Raw genomic sequence first — 19721 nt, 5'->3', positions numbered from 1 at the left:
CAGTCTTTTCTTCTTCAAGCTTTAAAAAGTAAATATTTATAATCCTGTATACATAATAGAAAGAGATTCAAAATTACAAACAAGTCAGAAAGTTATGTACATTCAAAATTTTATTCATGGTATAGTGAGTGTAGAAAGCTTTTTCTTACTCTAAGCAAATGGTTCATGTAACTACACAGAGGGTCACTGAATCAATGAAAGGAAGAAAAAAAAGCACCTTTTTTTTAACACAAGACTCCAAAGACACCCAGAGTGAGCATCAATACAAATTTTAAACATTGACCTGATTAAGAGCTTCAATTAGTGTGTCTGTACACTACGCGTGCGGACATAATGTGTAGAGAAGTGATATGTGTTGTATTTCTATGGTATAAAAGCACAATATGCATGTCACATTCATGTTAACTGGAGGTGGTGTTAATAACTTAGTTAAGGGAGAGGGAAATGTGTCTCTATGCTGATGTGAGTTGTGGTCATCCTCATGAGGACTGTTAAGAGTCTTGAAAACAGATATGGCAAAGAAATATCCATCACAGGACAAACAGAAGCACTGCACTTGTTCAGACAGGAAATGTAGAAAAATAGAATGTGCATGTGAGATCTCGTGAAGGAATGTGTGTGAAGAGGAGAAAACGTTTGATCCTTGTGGGCCAAACAAGTCCCGTCTTTTAAACAAATACTCCCAAAAGCTGCGCTGTACAATATTGCTGACACGGCCAAAAAGAGAGGGTAAACGGGACAAATGGGACTTAGAAGGAAAGACGGAAGAACACATGAACAAGGGGGAAGAAAACTGAGAAGTGGAGCTTGATAATGAAACTGGGCAACAGAGTCGGATTTTGATCTTCCAAATATTTACAATCAAAAGAGAGTGGAATGATAAATCTGGAATGATACACTTTCAGAAAACATCCTTTCTGAATTTTGACCTCCTCGTTTTACAAAAACCCAGTGTGCAGCGTTAGGGTGAATTAGCATTAGGGACTTAACAGCAATATTTGGTGATAATCAGACTTCCAATATGACAGAGTGCATAGAACGCAAACAGTAACAAAATTGTCTTCCTTTCGGATACTATTACACTTCATATATTACTGTACATATAGAGCATTTTGCCCATGCAGCTAACACAACAGTGAAGCATGGAGATGAGCGTAATGAGCCAAGATTCAGTTAAAGCAAGTCTGTGTGACAAAGCAGACTGGGTTCTGAATACTCTCTTCTTCATATCACAAGATCACAAAGAAGACACTAGAAATGTACAATCCTGCTAAAATATCTGGTAAGAGGACCGTTCCCGAGGACCTCAACATACAGTATACTGTATTTGTCATCAACATTGCCATGCACTACATATACTTACAGCTAATCGCCGTCTTAATATATTACACATAAAAAAAATCAGAAAACAAAACATTCAATAATCTTCAACTTTTACATATGTTGATTACATATCATTTTTCTGAGTTTTTTTCTCCTTTTTTGAAAAACAAACCTGAAACAGTTGGGCTTTAATTGTGCGAGGAGGTGCTCTGAGAGCCCCTCCTGCCATTGCCAGCTCTAAGAGCTGTTATGTCAGCAAACACAGCACAGCTGTTTACGGAGAGGGGGATGAGTGGAGCAGTTTGAGGAAAATGGAACAGTTGGGGCGATGAGGGAGAGACTGGGAATTACACTGCTTGGATTTACACGTTTTTGGTCTCAGAGACTTGCTATAAATCGTCAACAGGGTTTTTCAGTAAAAACACTAGGATGTTTGTGTTGTGATTGGCTGAAAAGTGCAGGTGAAACAGGGTACCCTTGTCTGATCAATGGCAGCTAAATGTGAGCTCAAGTGGCTCTTTACAATCGAGGGATCAGGGATTAAGCCCAAACCCCTGACTGAGACATTAACTGATACAAAGATTTCACCGATCTTTTCCCAACTTTCAAAACAAGATAAAAATCAGCCTTTGCAGTACTCTTCACGCCTTTGCCTTTAACAGGGCGAGAAAGTGAGGGTGTAGGGGCTGAGGGCAAGGGACCAGAATGGAACAGACACTACGAGTGAGAGTGTGGGGGTACGTCTGGAGAAAATGTTGAGCAGTTCTTTAGTTCTGCATCTGCTCGAAGAATTTGTAGGTGGGATTCTCGTAACCGTTCTGCTGCATCTTGGCCAGATGACGCTCCTCTGGTGTCACTGCTGCATCCACCTAGCAACACATAAAGGGGGTTGGTGAAGCAAACAAAAAATGTAATAGACAACAAATGAACACACTGGCTGCATTTCACACAAAACCTTTGTTTTAAAAGGGGCTTTCTTTACCTCAATTACACCGTGATGAATAGAAGTATATTGTTTCTTCCTCAGCATCACTAAGGTAATGACGATGACAGTTGCTATGACAACCCCTCCAACCATAAGTCCAATAATGGCACCTTTATTGGAGCCCACATCCTCAGCGAAAAACACCTGTCATTTAAAAAAACAAAAAAAACAACGCTATTTATGTGCACACCATTTAAGTGCAGACACCACTGCACCAAAAAGAAATGACATGATGTGTTTTTTATACCAGTTTTTGATGGTAAACTTCATAACCAGCACTTTGCCCCTCTTCAGTCTCCGTCCGCACTTTTGGCATCTCCTCTGGCTTCAGGGCAGATACTGAAACAAAATACACAGACAGGGTATTTAATAAAAATACATACATGTCTAAAGACATTTAGTAGTGACATAGCATTTGTTTGTCCTACATACATTAAACAAAATGAAATGGGAAAAAGTAATACTGCAATAATAATCACAGCCTTATGATATTAATAGGGTATTTACTTGGTTATTAGAGCTTAAGGACACACACTGCATTTTGGGGAGTAACACTGAATGTAAACAACTTGTTTGTTTGCAACTTTTAAGATCTCATGCTGATAGATTTTGGTCCATTTTTAACTTATCCTTGTGTGAGGACTATGTTAATAAACAATTACATGCAGACATGATCAAAGGTAATATTGATTAATCCTCCGGTCATGTGTGAAGCACTTCCTCGCAGCCATACTGGACTCAGAAATACACACAAACATACACTCACCAGGTCGCGTGGGGAGTCCTCTATCTGGAATTGGACGAGCATCCACAGGCTCAACTGGAAAAAAAAAATATTCAAATAAAAAGGGGGCTTAGATGTCAAATTGCAAAGTGAAATTGAGTGGTGATTTCATTGAGCTCCTATCATTTTTAATTCTCATTTTATGAATTTCAAACTAGTATCTTTCTGTCTCTGTGTGTGTGTGTGTGTGTGTGTGTGTGTTACCGTGGTTCTCTGTGTTGGCCTGGTTGAAGCTCTCAGGATGGATGAAGCCCAGTCCGTCCAGGCCAGCGTCCATAGGAGCAGAGCTGTAGGCCTGATCAGGCATCAGAGCATCGTTACCGTAACTCACCCTGCCGTCCACCTGCAAACACAGAGGAACATTAATTAATATGGACATAACGGTGTGGGACTGTGGGGAAAACTTTCTTTGAAAATGTCATCTACTCCCGATGATTACCTGCTAAACGGTGAAATGTCTGACACCCACAGGACTTCAACTCGCTGATGCCCAATACACAAAGCGGGAAATTAATCATCTCTACAACTATGATCTAACAGTCTAAATCTTTTTTGCCTTTTAGATACAGTATCCTCCTGGGAGATCATGTTTTTTTTTTAAGATGGAACTGTTTGATTTCTTCACTCCTATTCATTTACTTTACTTGATTACAGTCGCCACTATCTGTGATCAGCTGAGCCATTTTAAACAAAGTCTTTCTGCCTTTTGTTACTTTCTGCATTATATATACACCATTCCTATACCAAGACTACACCCAAGTTTCTGTGTGCACATGGCCACTTTGTGTGCGACCCTGTCTCGTTCCACATAGGGCCGAGGTGATTCTATTCAGAGAGACAGTGCAGTTTATACAGTATAGACTTCATACATCTGTGAGTGGGTGCTACTCGACTCACCCGCCCATCGCTCTGCAGGGAAGAGACTTGCTGAGACAGCTCAGACTGAACTCTCTGCATTATCACAGCTAGAAAGAAAAAGGAGAAAGAGAGCGTGAGAGAGGGAGAGACAGCATGAAGATATATGGTGTGTCCAGTGTCCTGATTACTGAAGACAAACCAACAGTAGAGATGCTGTGTTATCAGCACACCATCCATCACTGGACTTCATGCTGTTAAACTGGTTTTCATCCTCACTCAGCAGTACTAGAGGTTGTATGTGGCTCATAGGTGGGGCTACTTAATGAAGTCTGTATGTTAAGGCTGGTGGTAATATTTAGGTTGGTTAATCTGATAATTCTAATATTTGAGCTCATCTTTCTCTAAAATGAACACAACACATATAAAACACATATTCAGCATACTGACAAGGGCTGCTACCAACCATTATTTTAATGTTTATTTTTCAATCTTATATTTTCATATTTATTTTCGCTTAGGCTGCTGATCATATTGTGCCGAACTAATCAATTACTCATTTGGTGTTTAATGTTTCTGTTGATTGACTAATCAATTAATTAAAGGTGCAATATGTAATACTGACAGCTAGTGTTTAAAATAGTTACTGCAGTACAAATTCAAAATACTGGAGAGAGTCGTCTCCCCCGCCCCCTCCTCCCCAGACTCAAAGTTCACAGAGGTTGCCAGGCTGAGATTAGCCTGGCTCCGCCTGGAGCTCTGTACCCAACTGACAGGCACACTTTTTCGGCTTAGAATTATAGTAGGAACCGCTAAAAACACAACAACCTCGCCATCCTCTCCACATGCCAGACAGACACACTTCCTCGGCTTAGAATTACGATAGGAACCGCTAAAAATACCACTACCTTGCCATGCTCTCCACCCGACGGAACACACTTTATTGTCTTTAGAATTACGGCAACAATCGCTTCCCGATTTACAGCCCCCTCTCTTGGCTTCAAATAACTCACCGTTGTCGGCTACGGCCGCTGAACAGCGGCCACGTTGTAATCAGCCGTGGCCGGCCTGACATGGTCCTCCGGTAATGTTAGCAGTTAGCAGGGTTAGCATGGTGGCATTAGCCAGGACCAGTTGGGATCACTTCACTGGCTGTGTCTCAATTGTTTTTGCGAGTAACCAACTCGGGTACTCTAGCTATATAATTCAGTGTGAGTAGCTACACAAATGTTGAAATAACATGAAATGCCCGTCCCTTGTAGCCGTGATAAATTAGCCTGAAGCTAATGCTTACCTGTTCAGGAGGAAATTAGCCAACTCGGCGTCCTTTTGGGCTCTAAGTTGTCTCCATCTTTAAATACATCTCCAATATTTACCCGGGGTTTGTTACGTCTCTGGTCACGCAACTGTTAGAAACATGCCGTTTTTTTTAGGTCGGGTAGAATCTATCTCCGTTGATCCTGTTCATTTGTTTGCTGCTTTCATGGCTGTACTACAACTGTAGCGCGCTGGGTTTACACACAGGCCAAAACACAAACAGACATTTCCTTACTTAGTATGTTTCCTTAATATCTGATGACAAATTGTGGTCATTTTTGGATTTATTACAGTAAATATATTACATATTGGACCTTTAACTAATTGTTTCAACTATAATACTGACATCAAACATAAAATTGTGGTTATCTAGAATTGGGGGGAAAAAAACTTATAAAAGCATATAAACAAAAAAGTAATAAAAAAAAAAAAGAGTAGCAGTTTTGGAAAATGGTCATAAATTATTCCTTTAAAAAAAAAAAAGGTGCAATAGGTAAGACTTATAAATAGGGCTGTCAATCGATTAAAAAATTGAATCTAATTACATACTCTGATTAATTAATCGAAATTAATCGCATACATAATTAACGGTGCCTGAACCGATACTTTTTAAGAAAGTAAAAAAAGAAAAAAGAAAAAAAGGGTACTAAACAGTTGGTGACATTAAAGAACGGCTTGTTTATTGCTAAGGCCATATGGTCAAAATTAAATGATTTAATAATAATGTATAATAATAACAACAATAACTTATTTCACTAGTAAATTGCTGTTGAATGACAAAAACAACCACCAGATGGGAAAAGGACATTTACAATAACTTCAAATGCACCACAAGGCTGTAGTTTACCAGTTTCATTGAACGCACCGTCTGTGTTTTTCGGCAGCTGCAGATTGTTACATACCGGTGTTGAATCCTCTACAGTAAAACACAGTCAAACTTTACACCGTTCAGCGTTAGCTGTCAGCATTTTAACCGTTTTTAATCCAGCTACTAGCTAGCGGTAGGCTAAAGTTAGTTGCTGTCGAGTGTAGTGTTAACTAGTGTCACGTGCAGCGGTGTTTGTGTTGCCTGTATCGTCTGTTTCAGAGCATCAGAGATGAGTGCAGACATATCAGTGGCACCAGATTTCGGTAGCCAGGGTTGGCAGGAAGAAGATTTTTACAAGTAAATGTTCCAGTTAATGATCCAGGCAGCACATTATCGTGTCCCTCCTTCATTTTACAGTTGAATGGTGGCTAGAACGGCTCCGGGTCAAATGTCAATATGGAATGGATTAATCTGCGTTATTATTTTTTTTATTTTGACAGCCCTACTTATAAAACTAACTTTCTGTCATATTTGCTGAAACTGACCCTATGTTCCAGTAGAACTACATGAAGCAGGTAATTTAAAAAAAATTCTGGCTCCTCTGGCACCACCTACAGCCTGTAGTGCGATTTGCAAAAATCCACCGCTCCCTGTTCAGATGCATCAATCATGGCCAGGTGGGTGTCTAACTGCCCATGCACACACATTCATTCTCCCTTGTGGGGGGAGGGGCTTAGGAGAATGTTTTGGGCTTTAGCAGAAAGGGGGGGAGGGACTGAGAAATTGTTGATGTTCAAATTTTTTGGCTAAGTCCTGGATCTTCCCAATCCTACCTACAGCACCTTTAATCTTCTCTATGTGTCAGTTATGTTGGTCTCTGACCTAATGTTAGTGAAAGTGTTTAAATATGAAAGCATCAAACATGCATTTCAGATGAGGAATAAGATGAGTATATCCAGTTGTTCCTCATCCCCGTTTGCTCAGCGCCGTTCAATTGTATGTACGGGACGCAGGGGTTTTCTACCCGGAAGTGATTGTAAACAAACATGCGTTATCACTGAATGGGATCTAGTTATTTGCATTCAAGGCAAGGCAAGTCAAGGCAGCTTTATGTGTATAGCACATTTCAGCAACAGGGCAATTCAAAGTGCTTCACATAAAACATTAAATAGCAGTTAAAAACAATTTAAAAAAAAGGGAATTGCTTTTTGATGTGAAGATGTCTAGTTACTATTTCACAAAAATTCATCCTTAAGTGCATTTTGTTTATAGGTGATCCCTTATAAGGAGAACTTATTTTTAAATATGACACTGTAATCTTAAATAGCATTTGATAAATAGTGAAACCTCATATCCAGACTGTAAAAAAAACATCATACAGTTGGTAAAAAATATAAAAGCCAACACTTACAGACTTGGTTTTGGATCTCATTCGCCACACTGGGCACTTTGTAGAGCAGACCGACAGACTGATTCATCCTCTCGTCGATCACACGCAGGTGGGTCAAAACCTAAAAGGTCAGAAGAAAGTAAAGAAGTTCCAATTAAATTATGAAATCATAATTTCTTAAAACCTGCATGAATGTATCATTTTATTTTAGGCCATGCCGAGAATGTAACAACACAAGCATTTAAAATCCTTTTTTTTCACATTACAGGTTTGGTACAGCCTGTATGTAAACGAGGTGTGAGTACCTGAGGTCGGATCTGTGCAGCCTTTTTGGGATCGACCATGCGGACATGCTCGTAATGTTTCAGCGTGTGCTGCCTGTCCTTCTGCTCTGCACGGACGTACTTCTTCAGCAGACTCAACACCTGACGAGCCTGGAGGTGGCAGTGTTGTATGGTGTTAGTGCGATTACGAAACATATGAGGTGTTGTTATACACCTCATATATGTTTCATATATACACTTTATTATATTTCCTGCTAGGTAAGACTGCAGAATAAATTAATACATATGGGAAATGTACTGAAACAGCTAGTGTTACTCTCAAAACTCTCCCATTGACTGTGAACACACCCATGACTTCTTGTAACAGCTCGGCTTCTTTTGAAAAGTCCAGAGAAGTGTGAGTGTGTGTGTGTGTGTGTGTGTGTGTGTGTGTGTGTGTGTGTGTGTGTGTGCGTGTGTGTGTACCTGTGGAGGGTTGGCCTGTAGGGAACTAAGGTAATTTTCCAGAGCCAGGCGTCGGCGGCTGTTGAGCAGAGCTTCCACCCGGGCCATGTGGGTTTCCACCAGCTGCTGCCTCTCTCCTGCTGCCTCCCACTCCAGAGCCTCCACCTTTTCCTGGAAGTGCTGCAAATATGGTACCTTTAGCAATAACCCATTTTACTATATATCTCATTATAAATACCAACAGTTATGGTTATAGTTTTATTAGAATCCTTTACCACACTCTGTGGGCTGCACATAGAAACGTTTTCAGAAATACACATTTACCATGAGCAATCATGTTGCTAAAACAATTTTGATACTTTGATACAACAGTGTCACATTTCTTTTTTGGTTTTACTTTCAAATAAGTTTGTTTATGAAGTTGCGCATGTTGTTCTTACATAAATGGTACTTTTTTAGTTTTTCTTTTAAAATGTGATCAGAATTTTTTTGTGGTGATCAAGTTAAAAACAGATATTAAAAATACTATAAAATGAAAAAAAAGTTATCCTGTATCCATTGTTCAATTCCAAGTCAACCATACGGCAGAAAACAATTTTTTGAGTGTTTCTACATCAAAAATCACTCTTTTTTTGTATTTTTGATGACACGTCTTCATACATAAATTTATCCAATCAAAAGTGATTAAGTAATAAGTGTGTTCTGGCTAAATCCAAGATAATGGAACTCAAAAATGTACATAAAAAACACCTTTGACATTTACAAAATAATGGTATACAATTTACAGAAATACAGAAGAAGCTGTGATGTGTGTCCTACCTGGATGACAGCCTTCTTATCAGCGCGAGGAAGGTTCTTGGTCTGCCGCTCTGCCTCTTCCCACTCCTTCATCACCTGGACATAAAGAGTGTGACGTCAGGGTCAAAAGCATTACAGACCGACAGATTCCGGCTATGTCTCGTTAGACATTTGGACACCTTGATAGGGCAATATTTCCAGACAGAAATGTTTTGGATGTTAACCTTGACACACAAACATACCTGGGACATTTTTTCCCGGTGTTTGGCCTCCAGGCTTTCCTTGGCCTTCTGGAAGTCAGAGTGTTCGTGGTCGTCCCCGGGAGATTCGAGGTACTGATCCACGGCGTCTGGAGGACTAGGGGCCATGGTGGGCACTGGAGAACAACATAGAGGCAGGATTCAAACACATGACAGGGGGGGGAAACACTCAGAGGGTTATAAGAGAATAAGTAAAGAGGATGCATAAAAGGTAAATGCAGAAAAAAAAACACTAAACACATCTGAAACACACAATGCAGTCTACTGAGGCAACATTACACAGGGTCTCAGCCACATAGACATCAATGAAATGTAACATACAGCAGGAACAAGTGTAAAACATACGATATGTTACAATACAAACACAAATAATGGTATTCAAGACACAAAGATTATCAAGGGACAAAGGTGGATTAGTTTCCCAGTACAAGTGTTGTGCGTATGTATTTATTTATTGTGGGAGCCTAGAGATAAGATGAAAAGTGCAGAGTCAGGATGAGGGCAGGCGCTGCACCACTGGTGTATGGGTGGAAACAGCAAATCAACCCATTAACCTTTAACAACACCCTCCCCCATTCTCACTCACACACACACACGCACACGCGCTATGGCGTCCAACATGCTGCAACACTCAGCTGGTTAGGACATGTTTATGATCGTTAGAGACCCACAACTGCCAGACCAGACTACTACAGAGCTGCAGCAGCAGACACAAGACCTTGCAACTGCAAGGCATGCAAACACACGTGTGTAGAAATGCATGCAGACGCACACTGACATTCAGGGTTGAGTATTTACGCTGCCTCGTCCACATGTTGTATCAGTTAGTGTTATTGGTTAGAAAATAATGAAATAAGTAATTAAATGATTTTGAAGTGAACTACTAGAGTGTCATAGCTGCTTTCCAAAAGGGACACTACCATGTTCAAACATTATCAGCTAAACTACTGACTCTTCATGTAAAATGGCTGGTGATATTCTATATTTATCTTATTGTCAACAAATCCCATGTAAAGACCAAAGCCAACAATGAATTCATCTGACTAGCAAGTATTGTCTGTGTTGTCGAAGCCTGATATAGTTTATTCCTCTGACATAGGCCTCCCTTATTAAAAAGACGTCAATGAGCCACACTGTTGCACTGGCTGACGTGTTTCATGGATTCTGTAACTTGGTTTTTTAATTAAATCCTACATTCATCATACTGGTTGACAGGCTCTAAATACTAACTAGAGAACCAAATTTGTGGTCCCCAAGAGATGCCTTTATTTACTCTTGTTAAAATTACATTAGCTAACAACTATAGTGCCCAGATGTGTTAGGAAATTACAGAGCACTTTCAAACAATGAAACTATACGTTCGTGACACATTTAACAAATTTAAAGATATTTTCTTTGCTTTCTGTGAAAGGTACACAAACAAAAATATGTTATACCAGGGAGATGGAGGATTTCATGACCATGTCCTTTCAAATCAGAAGATATGTTTTTATCTTGCAGAGAAAATAATCCTATAATACTCAACACAAGACTAGAAGACAAGCAACCTAATCCACTTGTCAGTGCTCCGAGTGGTTAAGAGCCATCAGACACTCAGGACAGGGAGAGGCAGAAGAAGTTAATGACACAAAAAGACAATCTGCAGCAGTCTGAGGACAGGAATCAGACTCGTGTGGACACTTCAGGGTTTAGACGGCTCCGATCCTGGGACTTACACGAGCTGCCGCAGACAGCTAGGCAGTACTCCTCCGAGCCAAAGTTATTCCTGTTGCCCCCACAGCCCCCAAACAAGAAGGGAACACAGCAGCCCTTCTCAGGCACGAAGTACCAGCGCTCCAGCATGGCATGACATGGGCCCGACTCAGCACGAGCCCAACAAACGGCTGAGATATGTACACACAGGCAAACGCAAATGAAATCTCAAATAAAAATGAATGCAGAATGTGAGCTTGTTACGTAATCAACAAAACAACACACAATGAAAAACAACCAATAAATGAATACATGTAAACAAAAGGTTTGTATTCGCTCGATGTCTTACCTCGAACGACTTCCTCAACTGATTCAGTGGTGGTGGTGGTGGTGGTTGTCATGGCGATGTTAGCGTTGTGCTCATCGCTATCCCGTTCGTTGGTCACGTCGTTGTCTTCCTCGTCGTCGTCCTCGTCGTCGTCCTCCTCTTCCTCATCATCTTCATCTTCGTCGCCATCTCCGTTTTCATCCCTTTCAAAAGTCTCCGCCTCTTCACCCTCAGCGGTGACTGGCTCTGTGTCTGCCGGGTGCGACATGCTGCAGAGAGAGCAGTTGGTTCAGTCTATGTATCAACAAGTGTGTGTCCATCAGACTAGATGAATATGTGATGAATGTGTGTGAGGGATGGTACCTGCTATCAGAGTATTCGGTCTCAGCTCTGCCCCACCAGACGTCTGACTCCTCCCCTTCTAGCTCTGAGCTGTCTGACTCTCGCTCCACCTCCGCCGGACAGCAGACAAACTCCACCCCTCGGAAACGGTCAATACCACATGGCAGCAGCATCCCGTAGTCATGGAGATTCATAGAGCGGTCTCCACAGGACTACATTTTCAAAAACAGGCATTAAAGGACTTCCTACAGCGCTATAAACAACCTGAAACCACACAACATTCAATCATTTCACAAGGATATGAGAGCTTATTGTGGTGAAGTTTGGTGACTGGAGATAAGGAGTGTAGCCCCCACACCAGTGTTTCCGCTAGGAAATGTGGCTACTTGCTACAGGCAGAGAGGCCAAAAGAATTAAATCAATGCACATAACATTGTGCTGATCTGAATTAAAATTGTCATGTTGGCCATTTGCTAGGCAGAGGAAATAAAACAATACAAACTACAGTACAAACAAACTGGCTCATAAAATTATAAGATGCCGACTTGAATCAAAATAATTGTTATTTTTATAACAATATATATATTGTTGTTGTTTGTGTCTTTCTGCAACTCGCGATGCGCATAAGCCTCTGCCTTTCCCAAGGCGACTTCGCTGCGCTGTTTTGATGTGGTTAGGCTACCTTGGCGAGTTTGACCCACTCCGGATATATTTCACCGTAATCCCTAACCCCGGATTTCCACTGAATGCAGAACGTCTGCGGACTGGCTCCGCTGCGGAACGGCTGCGTGCTCCGCCGTCCGTCAATACCCACTAGGTCCGGATTTGTTGCGGCACGGCTGCGGCCATGACTGACAGCTGAAGACACGAGGACCCGCTATATCTCGCGAATTCACGTAGAATAGAACCACAAAACCAACAACAGTTTGTTTCCATCCAGAGGAGTAGAGGGGAAACAACTCTGTGCTGTGTTTTTTCAAGGTGTAGTGCAGGGAAATATGATCCGCCGTGAGCATGGTGTATTTTATTTTGAAAATAAACCAGATTTTTATTTTGTTTCTGTGCTCGACTTCCTGTCCCGCACTATCTGCCGTGTGCTGAATTGCTGCGGAGCTCTGCGGCGTCCGGCAAAAATAGAAGCTCTGCAAATCTGCTCCGGAGGGCTGCGGACCGCCGGAGCTGTGACGCAGTCGGAACGCAGCCGTTCTGCAGTCAGTAGAAATACACACATTGACTTTAATGGAAACCTAATGACTCCGCCGATGTTCCGGAGCGGCTCCGTAGCCGTTACGCATCCAGTGGAAATTGGGGGTAATAAGCACCACACAGGCTGTTGAGAAAGTCTAGCCTCCGTAACCGTGGAGGGCTGTAACCATAGGGATGGTATCTCGATTTGCGTTTGTGATATTAATGAGAGGGGCTGTAGCTGGTGCCGACTCGTCCTCGCTAGCAATTTCTTGGCTTACTTTACCTTAGACCGGCCGCCGCTTGGTTTTATAAAGTAATTCACAATATTTATCTGTTTCGCCATGGCTTGGGTTTTGACTTTCCCGCTTGCTTGTCGCTGTTTGTGTTTGTGTGCCGTTTGTTTTGAGAACGCAACATGTAGTTTTTTTCCTTTATCACATACGCTACAGTCTACAGTCATTTTTTAAATGAAAAAAAAACATGATTGTTCATTCTTTTAATTAAAAAAAAAAAAAAAAAAAAGATATGAAAACCACTGTAGCCTATTTTAACACAATTCAAATTGTGTAGAGGGAATTATTACCACCGTCAATGACCGGTAATTACCGGACAATGGAAACTCAGCCCCACAATCATAATTCAGTTCTAAATCACCGATTATTATTATAATAGAGGTTTAAAAAATTATCTTGGATGACTGAACATGAATGAACACTCAGAAAGGAAAGACGACAAACTGGAACAAAGTGGTGGAGACGGTTGACAGCAGAACGGAGGGAGGATGAAATTAGGGAGTGCTGAGTCATTCAGCAGCAGCCAACAGAAGACCAGATAGAAATAGAAAGAAAAAGCCACTAGCAAATATAATGATAGAGGGAGCATAACATACAATATGAAGTTCATACAGTGACATTGAATGCTGCGATATTGTCTCACCTCTTTGGCTACAGTGTGCCAGTGCAGGTGGCTCTCACACTGGTCCATACGCTCCTGGTGCAGGAACTTACATTTGTCAGGAACGAGCAGGGCATCGCTCACAAACTCCCCAACTGAAACATAAACACGCCTTTGCTCATTACAGGTAGTTAGTATATCCATTCACAACCATAGACAGAAACAAGCTCAGTAACATACACCTATATCATTAAAACTGGTTACCCAGGCAGCGGTATGGCACCACAATGTGAGTGTGACTGCGGCACTGCTTGCGGCCTTTCTTGCACCAGTTCTGGATGCTGACAGGCTGGTTGGCCTCCACAACATTTGTGATTTGCAACTCTGGGTACACCTGAAGAAAAGTGAGAGATTCTTATGTTCTTTCTCACTACATTAGCTTTGTCTTCCTGTCTTCTTGCTTGCTCTCTCACTGTCCCTATCGGTTTCTCCGTCTCTGTGTAAATAGCAGTCTCACTATGTTTAAATACCTCTTGGCAGTACTGCAGGATGCCCTCCTTGGTGCCGATGCAGCTCTTGGTGCCGGAGGGGTCCGACTCCCATTTGCCACTCTGCACATTAATATGCATGTTGAGCTTCCCGCAGAACATGGCCACCTGGGGCTCAGTTAGCAACCCCACAGAGTCATCAGCAGGCACCTGGACAGACAAGGGACAACAATGAAAATGTGGTGCCAAACTGGTAAAGTATAACTTAACCATTAATATCTTCTGATGCAGCTATGTATATTCAGCCCCTCAGTTTATTATACTTTCACATACAATCCAGCACATACATTGGTCTCTTCATGCAGTACTGGGATTATTGAATCCAGGATAAAGGCCTCTTAAATTACTCTATAACATCAATGCGCATTTAAGTTATTATATAAATAAATAAAAGGAATGTACTACTGGTTTAAGCCTAAGCAAGGCAAGATACTCTGCTTCATCCCTATGAGCCCATAAGCCAGAGAGCTAATCATTACAGCCACAGGGCAGAACATGTGCCCATTGTTAGTCTGTCTTATGAGGTTTTATTCATTTCCCACATTAAAGAAAGTGCAATGAGAGTGTGGACAAGACCATATTGCCTATCATAGCAACGAATAAAGAAACGTATTAAACCACAGGCTATTAAAATCCAGCTGTGAGTGAATATGAGGTGCCAACAACCTTTTCTTTCGCAGGGTTTCCCATACATTGATTTATTTGTGGCAGCTTGCCAAATGTTGATTTTCTATTTTTTTCTATTTAAAATGGGTAAAATCTTATTTCATTGTCAATAGAGTTGCACACAGTGCATTGATTTACTCAGCCCCTCTTTGTCCCTCTCTCTCGGTTTGTGAAGCACATTTGGACCCGTCTGTAACTAACCCCGCGACCCCCTCCTCTCTGTTCACTACTGTTAACCACAGTAAACCTTTTGCTTTACCTTATATCTACCAGGTGAACTCATGGAAGACATCAACATATGTTAGCTGTGTGGTGATGCCCAGCTGTGACAGTAAATTAATCTGAAATTGAAAAGAAAAAGAGACCACTTGTGCCACCACCACAAACTCTAATTCTGTGGGAAACACTGGAACTGGCTTGGTCCAATGGGACATAGCTGTCTGCACTTATTGTTTTTCCTCCCTTTATGTTTGGGGAAACAATTGGAGGAAGCCTCAATGTGTTTCGCCTTCTGGGCCTTGTATTTTTCTGGCAGACATCAGAAAGACTGATGCTGCAAGCTGGCCATCTACAAAGTCATCTGTTGCCAGCCTTTAAATGACTAATTTCAGCTTGATCCTTTGTTTTCCTGTGACGATCTGCATAATATTAGCTTCCTGTGAGTTCCTTTCTGTAGAAACTACTCTCTTCTCATCTTATCAGCCCATTATTGTTTTGTGTTGTCATTTAAGTGCAATTCCATTTACTTATTTGAGTGCCTTGCATCATATTGCACATCCATCTTGCTCATTCTGCTTGAACCAAAACAGTTAAAAAAAGAAAAATACAAACTGCAGCAGTAAGCAGTAGGTGCATGAACCAACGCCCAGTTGAAAACAGGGAGGGAGTGTTATAGGAAAGTGTGTTACAGAATATAAAACAAAATGATGTTCAGATATAGAATATGTGATGTGCTGAATGAGAAGACAACTCAGAATAGTGGTCCCAACACCTGCCAACCAAATATCAGTCCATTGGCAGTTATCCACCCCACATACCACTGACACTTTGAAGTGTCCTTCAAATTATGTTTCTTGTATACACATCTAAGCCACAAGACACAGTTATAGCAAGTCATGTGTTACCACTAAATTGCTTCTGTGTTTATTAGTCTAGGATTACACTGAGACAACCAGTCGGACCTGGTCTTCCATCAAAGAAACGGCTCAAAAACACTCGTAACTGTGGGGGATTGTGGCAGCAGGCCATGACAAAGGTTATCACATCTAGGTATCGATGCTGCAGGGCCTGCGTGACTCTTTCAATCATGACTCAGCATAAAAAAACATCCAGCACAGAAAGGGAATACATTGAAACACAATGGTTGGATTTAACTAGATTAAATGGGTAGCCTATAAAGCGAGTCTAACCAGATATGTCATATGACCATATGAAAAATGTTACAGCAAAGCAATAAAGTAGGAACAGTATTGTAACACCATAGCACACAATAATATAACTGAACATGATAAGTTTCTTTGAATGAAAAGTCCCACCCAAATAGTACAGCTACAGTATCTCAGGACAATCATGACAATAGGGTGATATTTGTTAAGTCAAAGTTCTTGAATTCTACATCAAATAGTGGGACTTTCAGAATTCTGCTGTATAAATTTTCACTGCAGCGCACAGGGGTTTAGTTTGAGTGGGAAACCTACAGTAGGTGTGTTATTATATTGAGTCTGCACTATAGGAAAATTCCTGACTTGCACCCCTAAATGAAGTATGGTAATGAGAAAACAGCTGTATGCATCGAATGATTTGCATGATAATGCAATTTAGATCCTGTTTCTAGCTGAATTTAAGCTGTGTGCATTTCTCTCTGGTCCTGCACAGCACTAGCAACAGCAGCAAACTGCAGGCGCCATCTTGCCTGTGTCAAACTAAAAAGGCTGCATCCTTTTTTTTTTTTTTTTTTTTTTTTCATTCTCCTCAGCAATATCACAATCCTGCAGCTGCAACGCTGCTGGACTGGACCAAGTGGGCCGCAGCACATTAGCATTCCTAAAAAAAAAAAAAAAATCCGTCGGTATCAGGGGGCATAACTTATGCACATCAAAACGGAACGTGTTGTGTTTGTCAGGTAACGTTATAACGTTAGCTAGTGTATTGTGACGTTTTTTTTTTTAAACCGTAAGGATTTTAAACTGACTGCATATGGTGTTGTTAGCCACACTAGCGGTTGCCATGCCAATCCCGTGTCATTTTCTAATAAAAAGCTAGCGTTATAGCTCTTTAGACCCTATCAGTTTCACTAGTTAGCTACCTAGGTGACTTAACGTAGCTATCAAACTACCCATAAAAAGATAACAGCGACTAACCAACTAACAAGCGTTATACAGAACTGCGTAAAGAAACACCCCTAGACTAATCAAAACATGTCTAGCTAATATGGCAGGGACAAGCTGTCAATCACTGACATCTAACGGTAACGTTAGGCCTTGCTGACATGATTTTGTTTGCTACTTCTACGCAATACATGTGCGTGACACTATTAAAGTGTAATAGTGATGGGCACATAGCTAGCTACGTGTTCAAAACTGTCAGGGAAAACGAATTAGCTGTTTTAAAGGTTAGAATGGGCCTCGTCAAAGCCCAGTTATAATGTTTTCTTCGGTAGCAGCACGGTTTTTTAACTGTTAACGTAACATAGCATTAATGTCATCAGTGGAACGTTCTAACCTAAAGTTACCTAGCTACTATTACACTTACATTTTAACCGTTATTTTATTGCGTCTTTATTTAGCTAGACGCGGTGGTTGGCACTGTGGTCGGTTTGATGGCAGCTGTGGCTACAGGCCCGCAGATGAGCGGCTCACCGACTCACACAGCCTCATTTCTCCGTTGTAACGGTACTCACCTCGGATGAAAGCGTCAAGGTCGCCACCAGTAACAGCAGAAACGCCGTGAGCTCTCCCATGCCGTCCTCCCAGTATCCAGCACCCCCGTTATGGTCACGAATTTTCCGTTACAAATAAAAATGTCAACGCAGGTGGAGATACGTGTCGACAACAGCGGATGAAGTGTCCCGAATCCCTGTGATCCCTCCCTGTTTAGCTAGCTCCTGACTGTGAGAGGCTGGATATGTTTGGTTTGGGTGGGGAGGGTGAATGTGGCGGGGGAGAGAGAGAGAGAGAGAGAGTGTGTGTGTGTGTGTGTGTGTGTGTGTGTGTGTGTGTGTGTGTGTGTGTGTGTGTGTGTGTGTGTGTGTGTGTGTGTGTGTGTGTGTGTGTGTGTGTGTGTTCTTGTTTAACTATATTCGTGGGATCCAAAATCCGGGAATACAGTATACTTGTGAGGTCCGGACAGCTTTGTAGGGCCAAAATGCTGGACCCCACAAGTTTAAAGGGCTGTTTGAGGGTTAAGACTTGGTTTTAGGATTAGGGTTAGAATTAGGTTATGGTTAGGGTGAGGGTAAGGGTTAAGGTTAGGCATTTAGTTGTGATGGTTAAGGTTAGGGTAAGGGGCTAGGGAATGCATTATGTCAATGACGGGTCCACACAAAGATAGCGAAACGTACTGTGTGTGTGTGTGTGTGTGTGTGTGTGTGTGTGTGTGTGTGTGTGTGTGTGTGTGTGTGTGTCATTGACGAATATGATTTATTATATAATTGGTGTGAATGCTGAAGGCATTCACATCTATATTCTTCTACAGTAATATTTATTTATTTATAGCGAAGATTTTGCACCTTAACTCCTTCCACATTTTTCAACATAGAAACTACATTCAAACATCAAAACGTTCGGCTTGATTCAGAATGGTGTGCCACTATTTTTAATACTCTTAACGTTTATAATTTCCGAGATATTCAACGTTTAGCGGACATTTATTCCCCATTAAAGCAGATGGACAGAATGTTCAAAGTTGACACATTTTCATACATTTTCAACTGCTAGCTACTCATTCATACATTCACCGAGAAACTCCATTCAAACTTTAAAACGTTCACCATCTTTCATACATTCAGCGTTGGTATTCAACTTTTAAATCCCATTAGTACTTTTTAAAAATAATCAGTCTTCTTTGAGGCTTAAAAGTAATGTCTTTCTGCCATTTTTACATTGGTGTGTATGGGATGGAATGTTCGGCCTCAGAGGGCAGGGCCCAACTGACAGAGTGGAAAGACATTTTCTTTCCCTTGCGATACCATCCACAGTTTTAACTCTTCATACATAACTTTTACATCAAAATGTAGGAAATCTTGTGCCCTTTCTAACAATGTGCTCAGGGAGACAATCTGACTTTCACACGAGGCACAGTGAGCTTCCAAGTGAAGCCATGTCCACCAACTGCCGCACTGCCTCCTGTACTAAATCCTACCAGAAATACCAGGAGGAGAAGAGAAATAGGCCGCTTTTCAGACTGCTGCTGTCCTCACGTCTTACAGATCCCGTTGCTCTGGACGGAGACCAGTGAAGGCCTTTAGAAGCACTTTTCCGGTGAGCGCTGAGCGTTACTGCGCAGCCTCCAACTGAGAGAAACGACGTAAATGTGACGTGAGCAACGTGTCTGAAAGTTGGAAGTCTTCTGGTAGCTGTGCCAAGAGAAATCTCAATCATTCCCAATCTTGCAGAGAAGGAGAGCGTAGGTATATGTAAGGAGATAACATGGACACAGGCTAATTATTGCTAACTAAAATGCTAGTTAACATTAGTAATTAAACTTAAACAGCTAATGTAAGTCTAAACTGCCTGCGAGCTTCTCCTGTACTATACGGTAATTCCTCTACTATGCGATCGTAAGTCCCGTGGTTATGACACAATCTTTAGCCTGTTT

At 41.4% G+C, this 19721-nt stretch overlaps 1 protein-coding gene across 2 annotated transcripts; it reads right to left on the bottom strand.

Moving 5' to 3' along the window:
- Positions 1-97: 97 nt before the first annotated feature.
- Positions 98-18060, bottom strand: appb (amyloid beta (A4) precursor protein b). Of its 2 annotated transcripts, XM_031295037.2 has the most exons (18): positions 17806-18060; positions 14223-14390; positions 13957-14086; positions 13735-13847; positions 11632-11822; positions 11290-11537; positions 10964-11131; positions 9231-9364; positions 9010-9084; positions 8212-8370; positions 7768-7896; positions 7484-7583; positions 3990-4057; positions 3297-3435; positions 3075-3128; positions 2556-2647; positions 2306-2452; positions 98-2192 (listed from the first exon to the last, which is right to left on the bottom strand). In XM_031295037.2, the coding sequence occupies exons 1-18, from the start codon at positions 17863-17865 to the stop codon at positions 2091-2093; spliced, it is 2277 nt and encodes a 758-aa protein (XP_031150897.1). In that variant the 5' UTR covers positions 17866-18060; the 3' UTR covers positions 98-2090. The 2 variants fall into 2 exon arrangements, with proteins under 2 accessions (XP_031150897.1, XP_035859942.1); XM_036004049.1 differs by lacking the exon at positions 10964-11131.
- Between the last annotated feature and the right edge of the window lie 1661 nt (positions 18061-19721).

The sequence above is a fragment of the Sander lucioperca genome, chromosome 8 (genome assembly GCF_008315115.2).
Source record: "Sander lucioperca isolate FBNREF2018 chromosome 8, SLUC_FBN_1.2, whole genome shotgun sequence".
Classification (NCBI taxonomy): Eukaryota; Metazoa; Chordata; class Actinopteri; order Perciformes; family Percidae; genus Sander; species Sander lucioperca.
Note: the sequence above shows the minus strand (reverse complement) of the source record. Positions and strands in the feature narration are given on the sequence as shown.

What these genes read in the sequence shown, in the direction of transcription:
- appb (XM_031295037.2), bottom strand. Translation starts at nt 17,865, where the DNA reads ATGGGAGAGCTCACGGCGTTTCTGCTGTTACTGGTGGCGACCTTGACG. An exon ending in TCCTGCAGTACTGCCAAGAG is followed by an intron (nt 14,087 to 14,222) that starts GTATTTAAACAT and finishes ACTTTTCTTCAG; the next exon opens with GTGTACCCAGAGTTGCAAAT. An exon ending in GGCCAACACAGAGAACCACG is followed by an intron (nt 3,129 to 3,296) that starts GTAACACACACA and finishes TTTTTTTTCCAG; the next exon opens with TTGAGCCTGTGGATGCTCGT.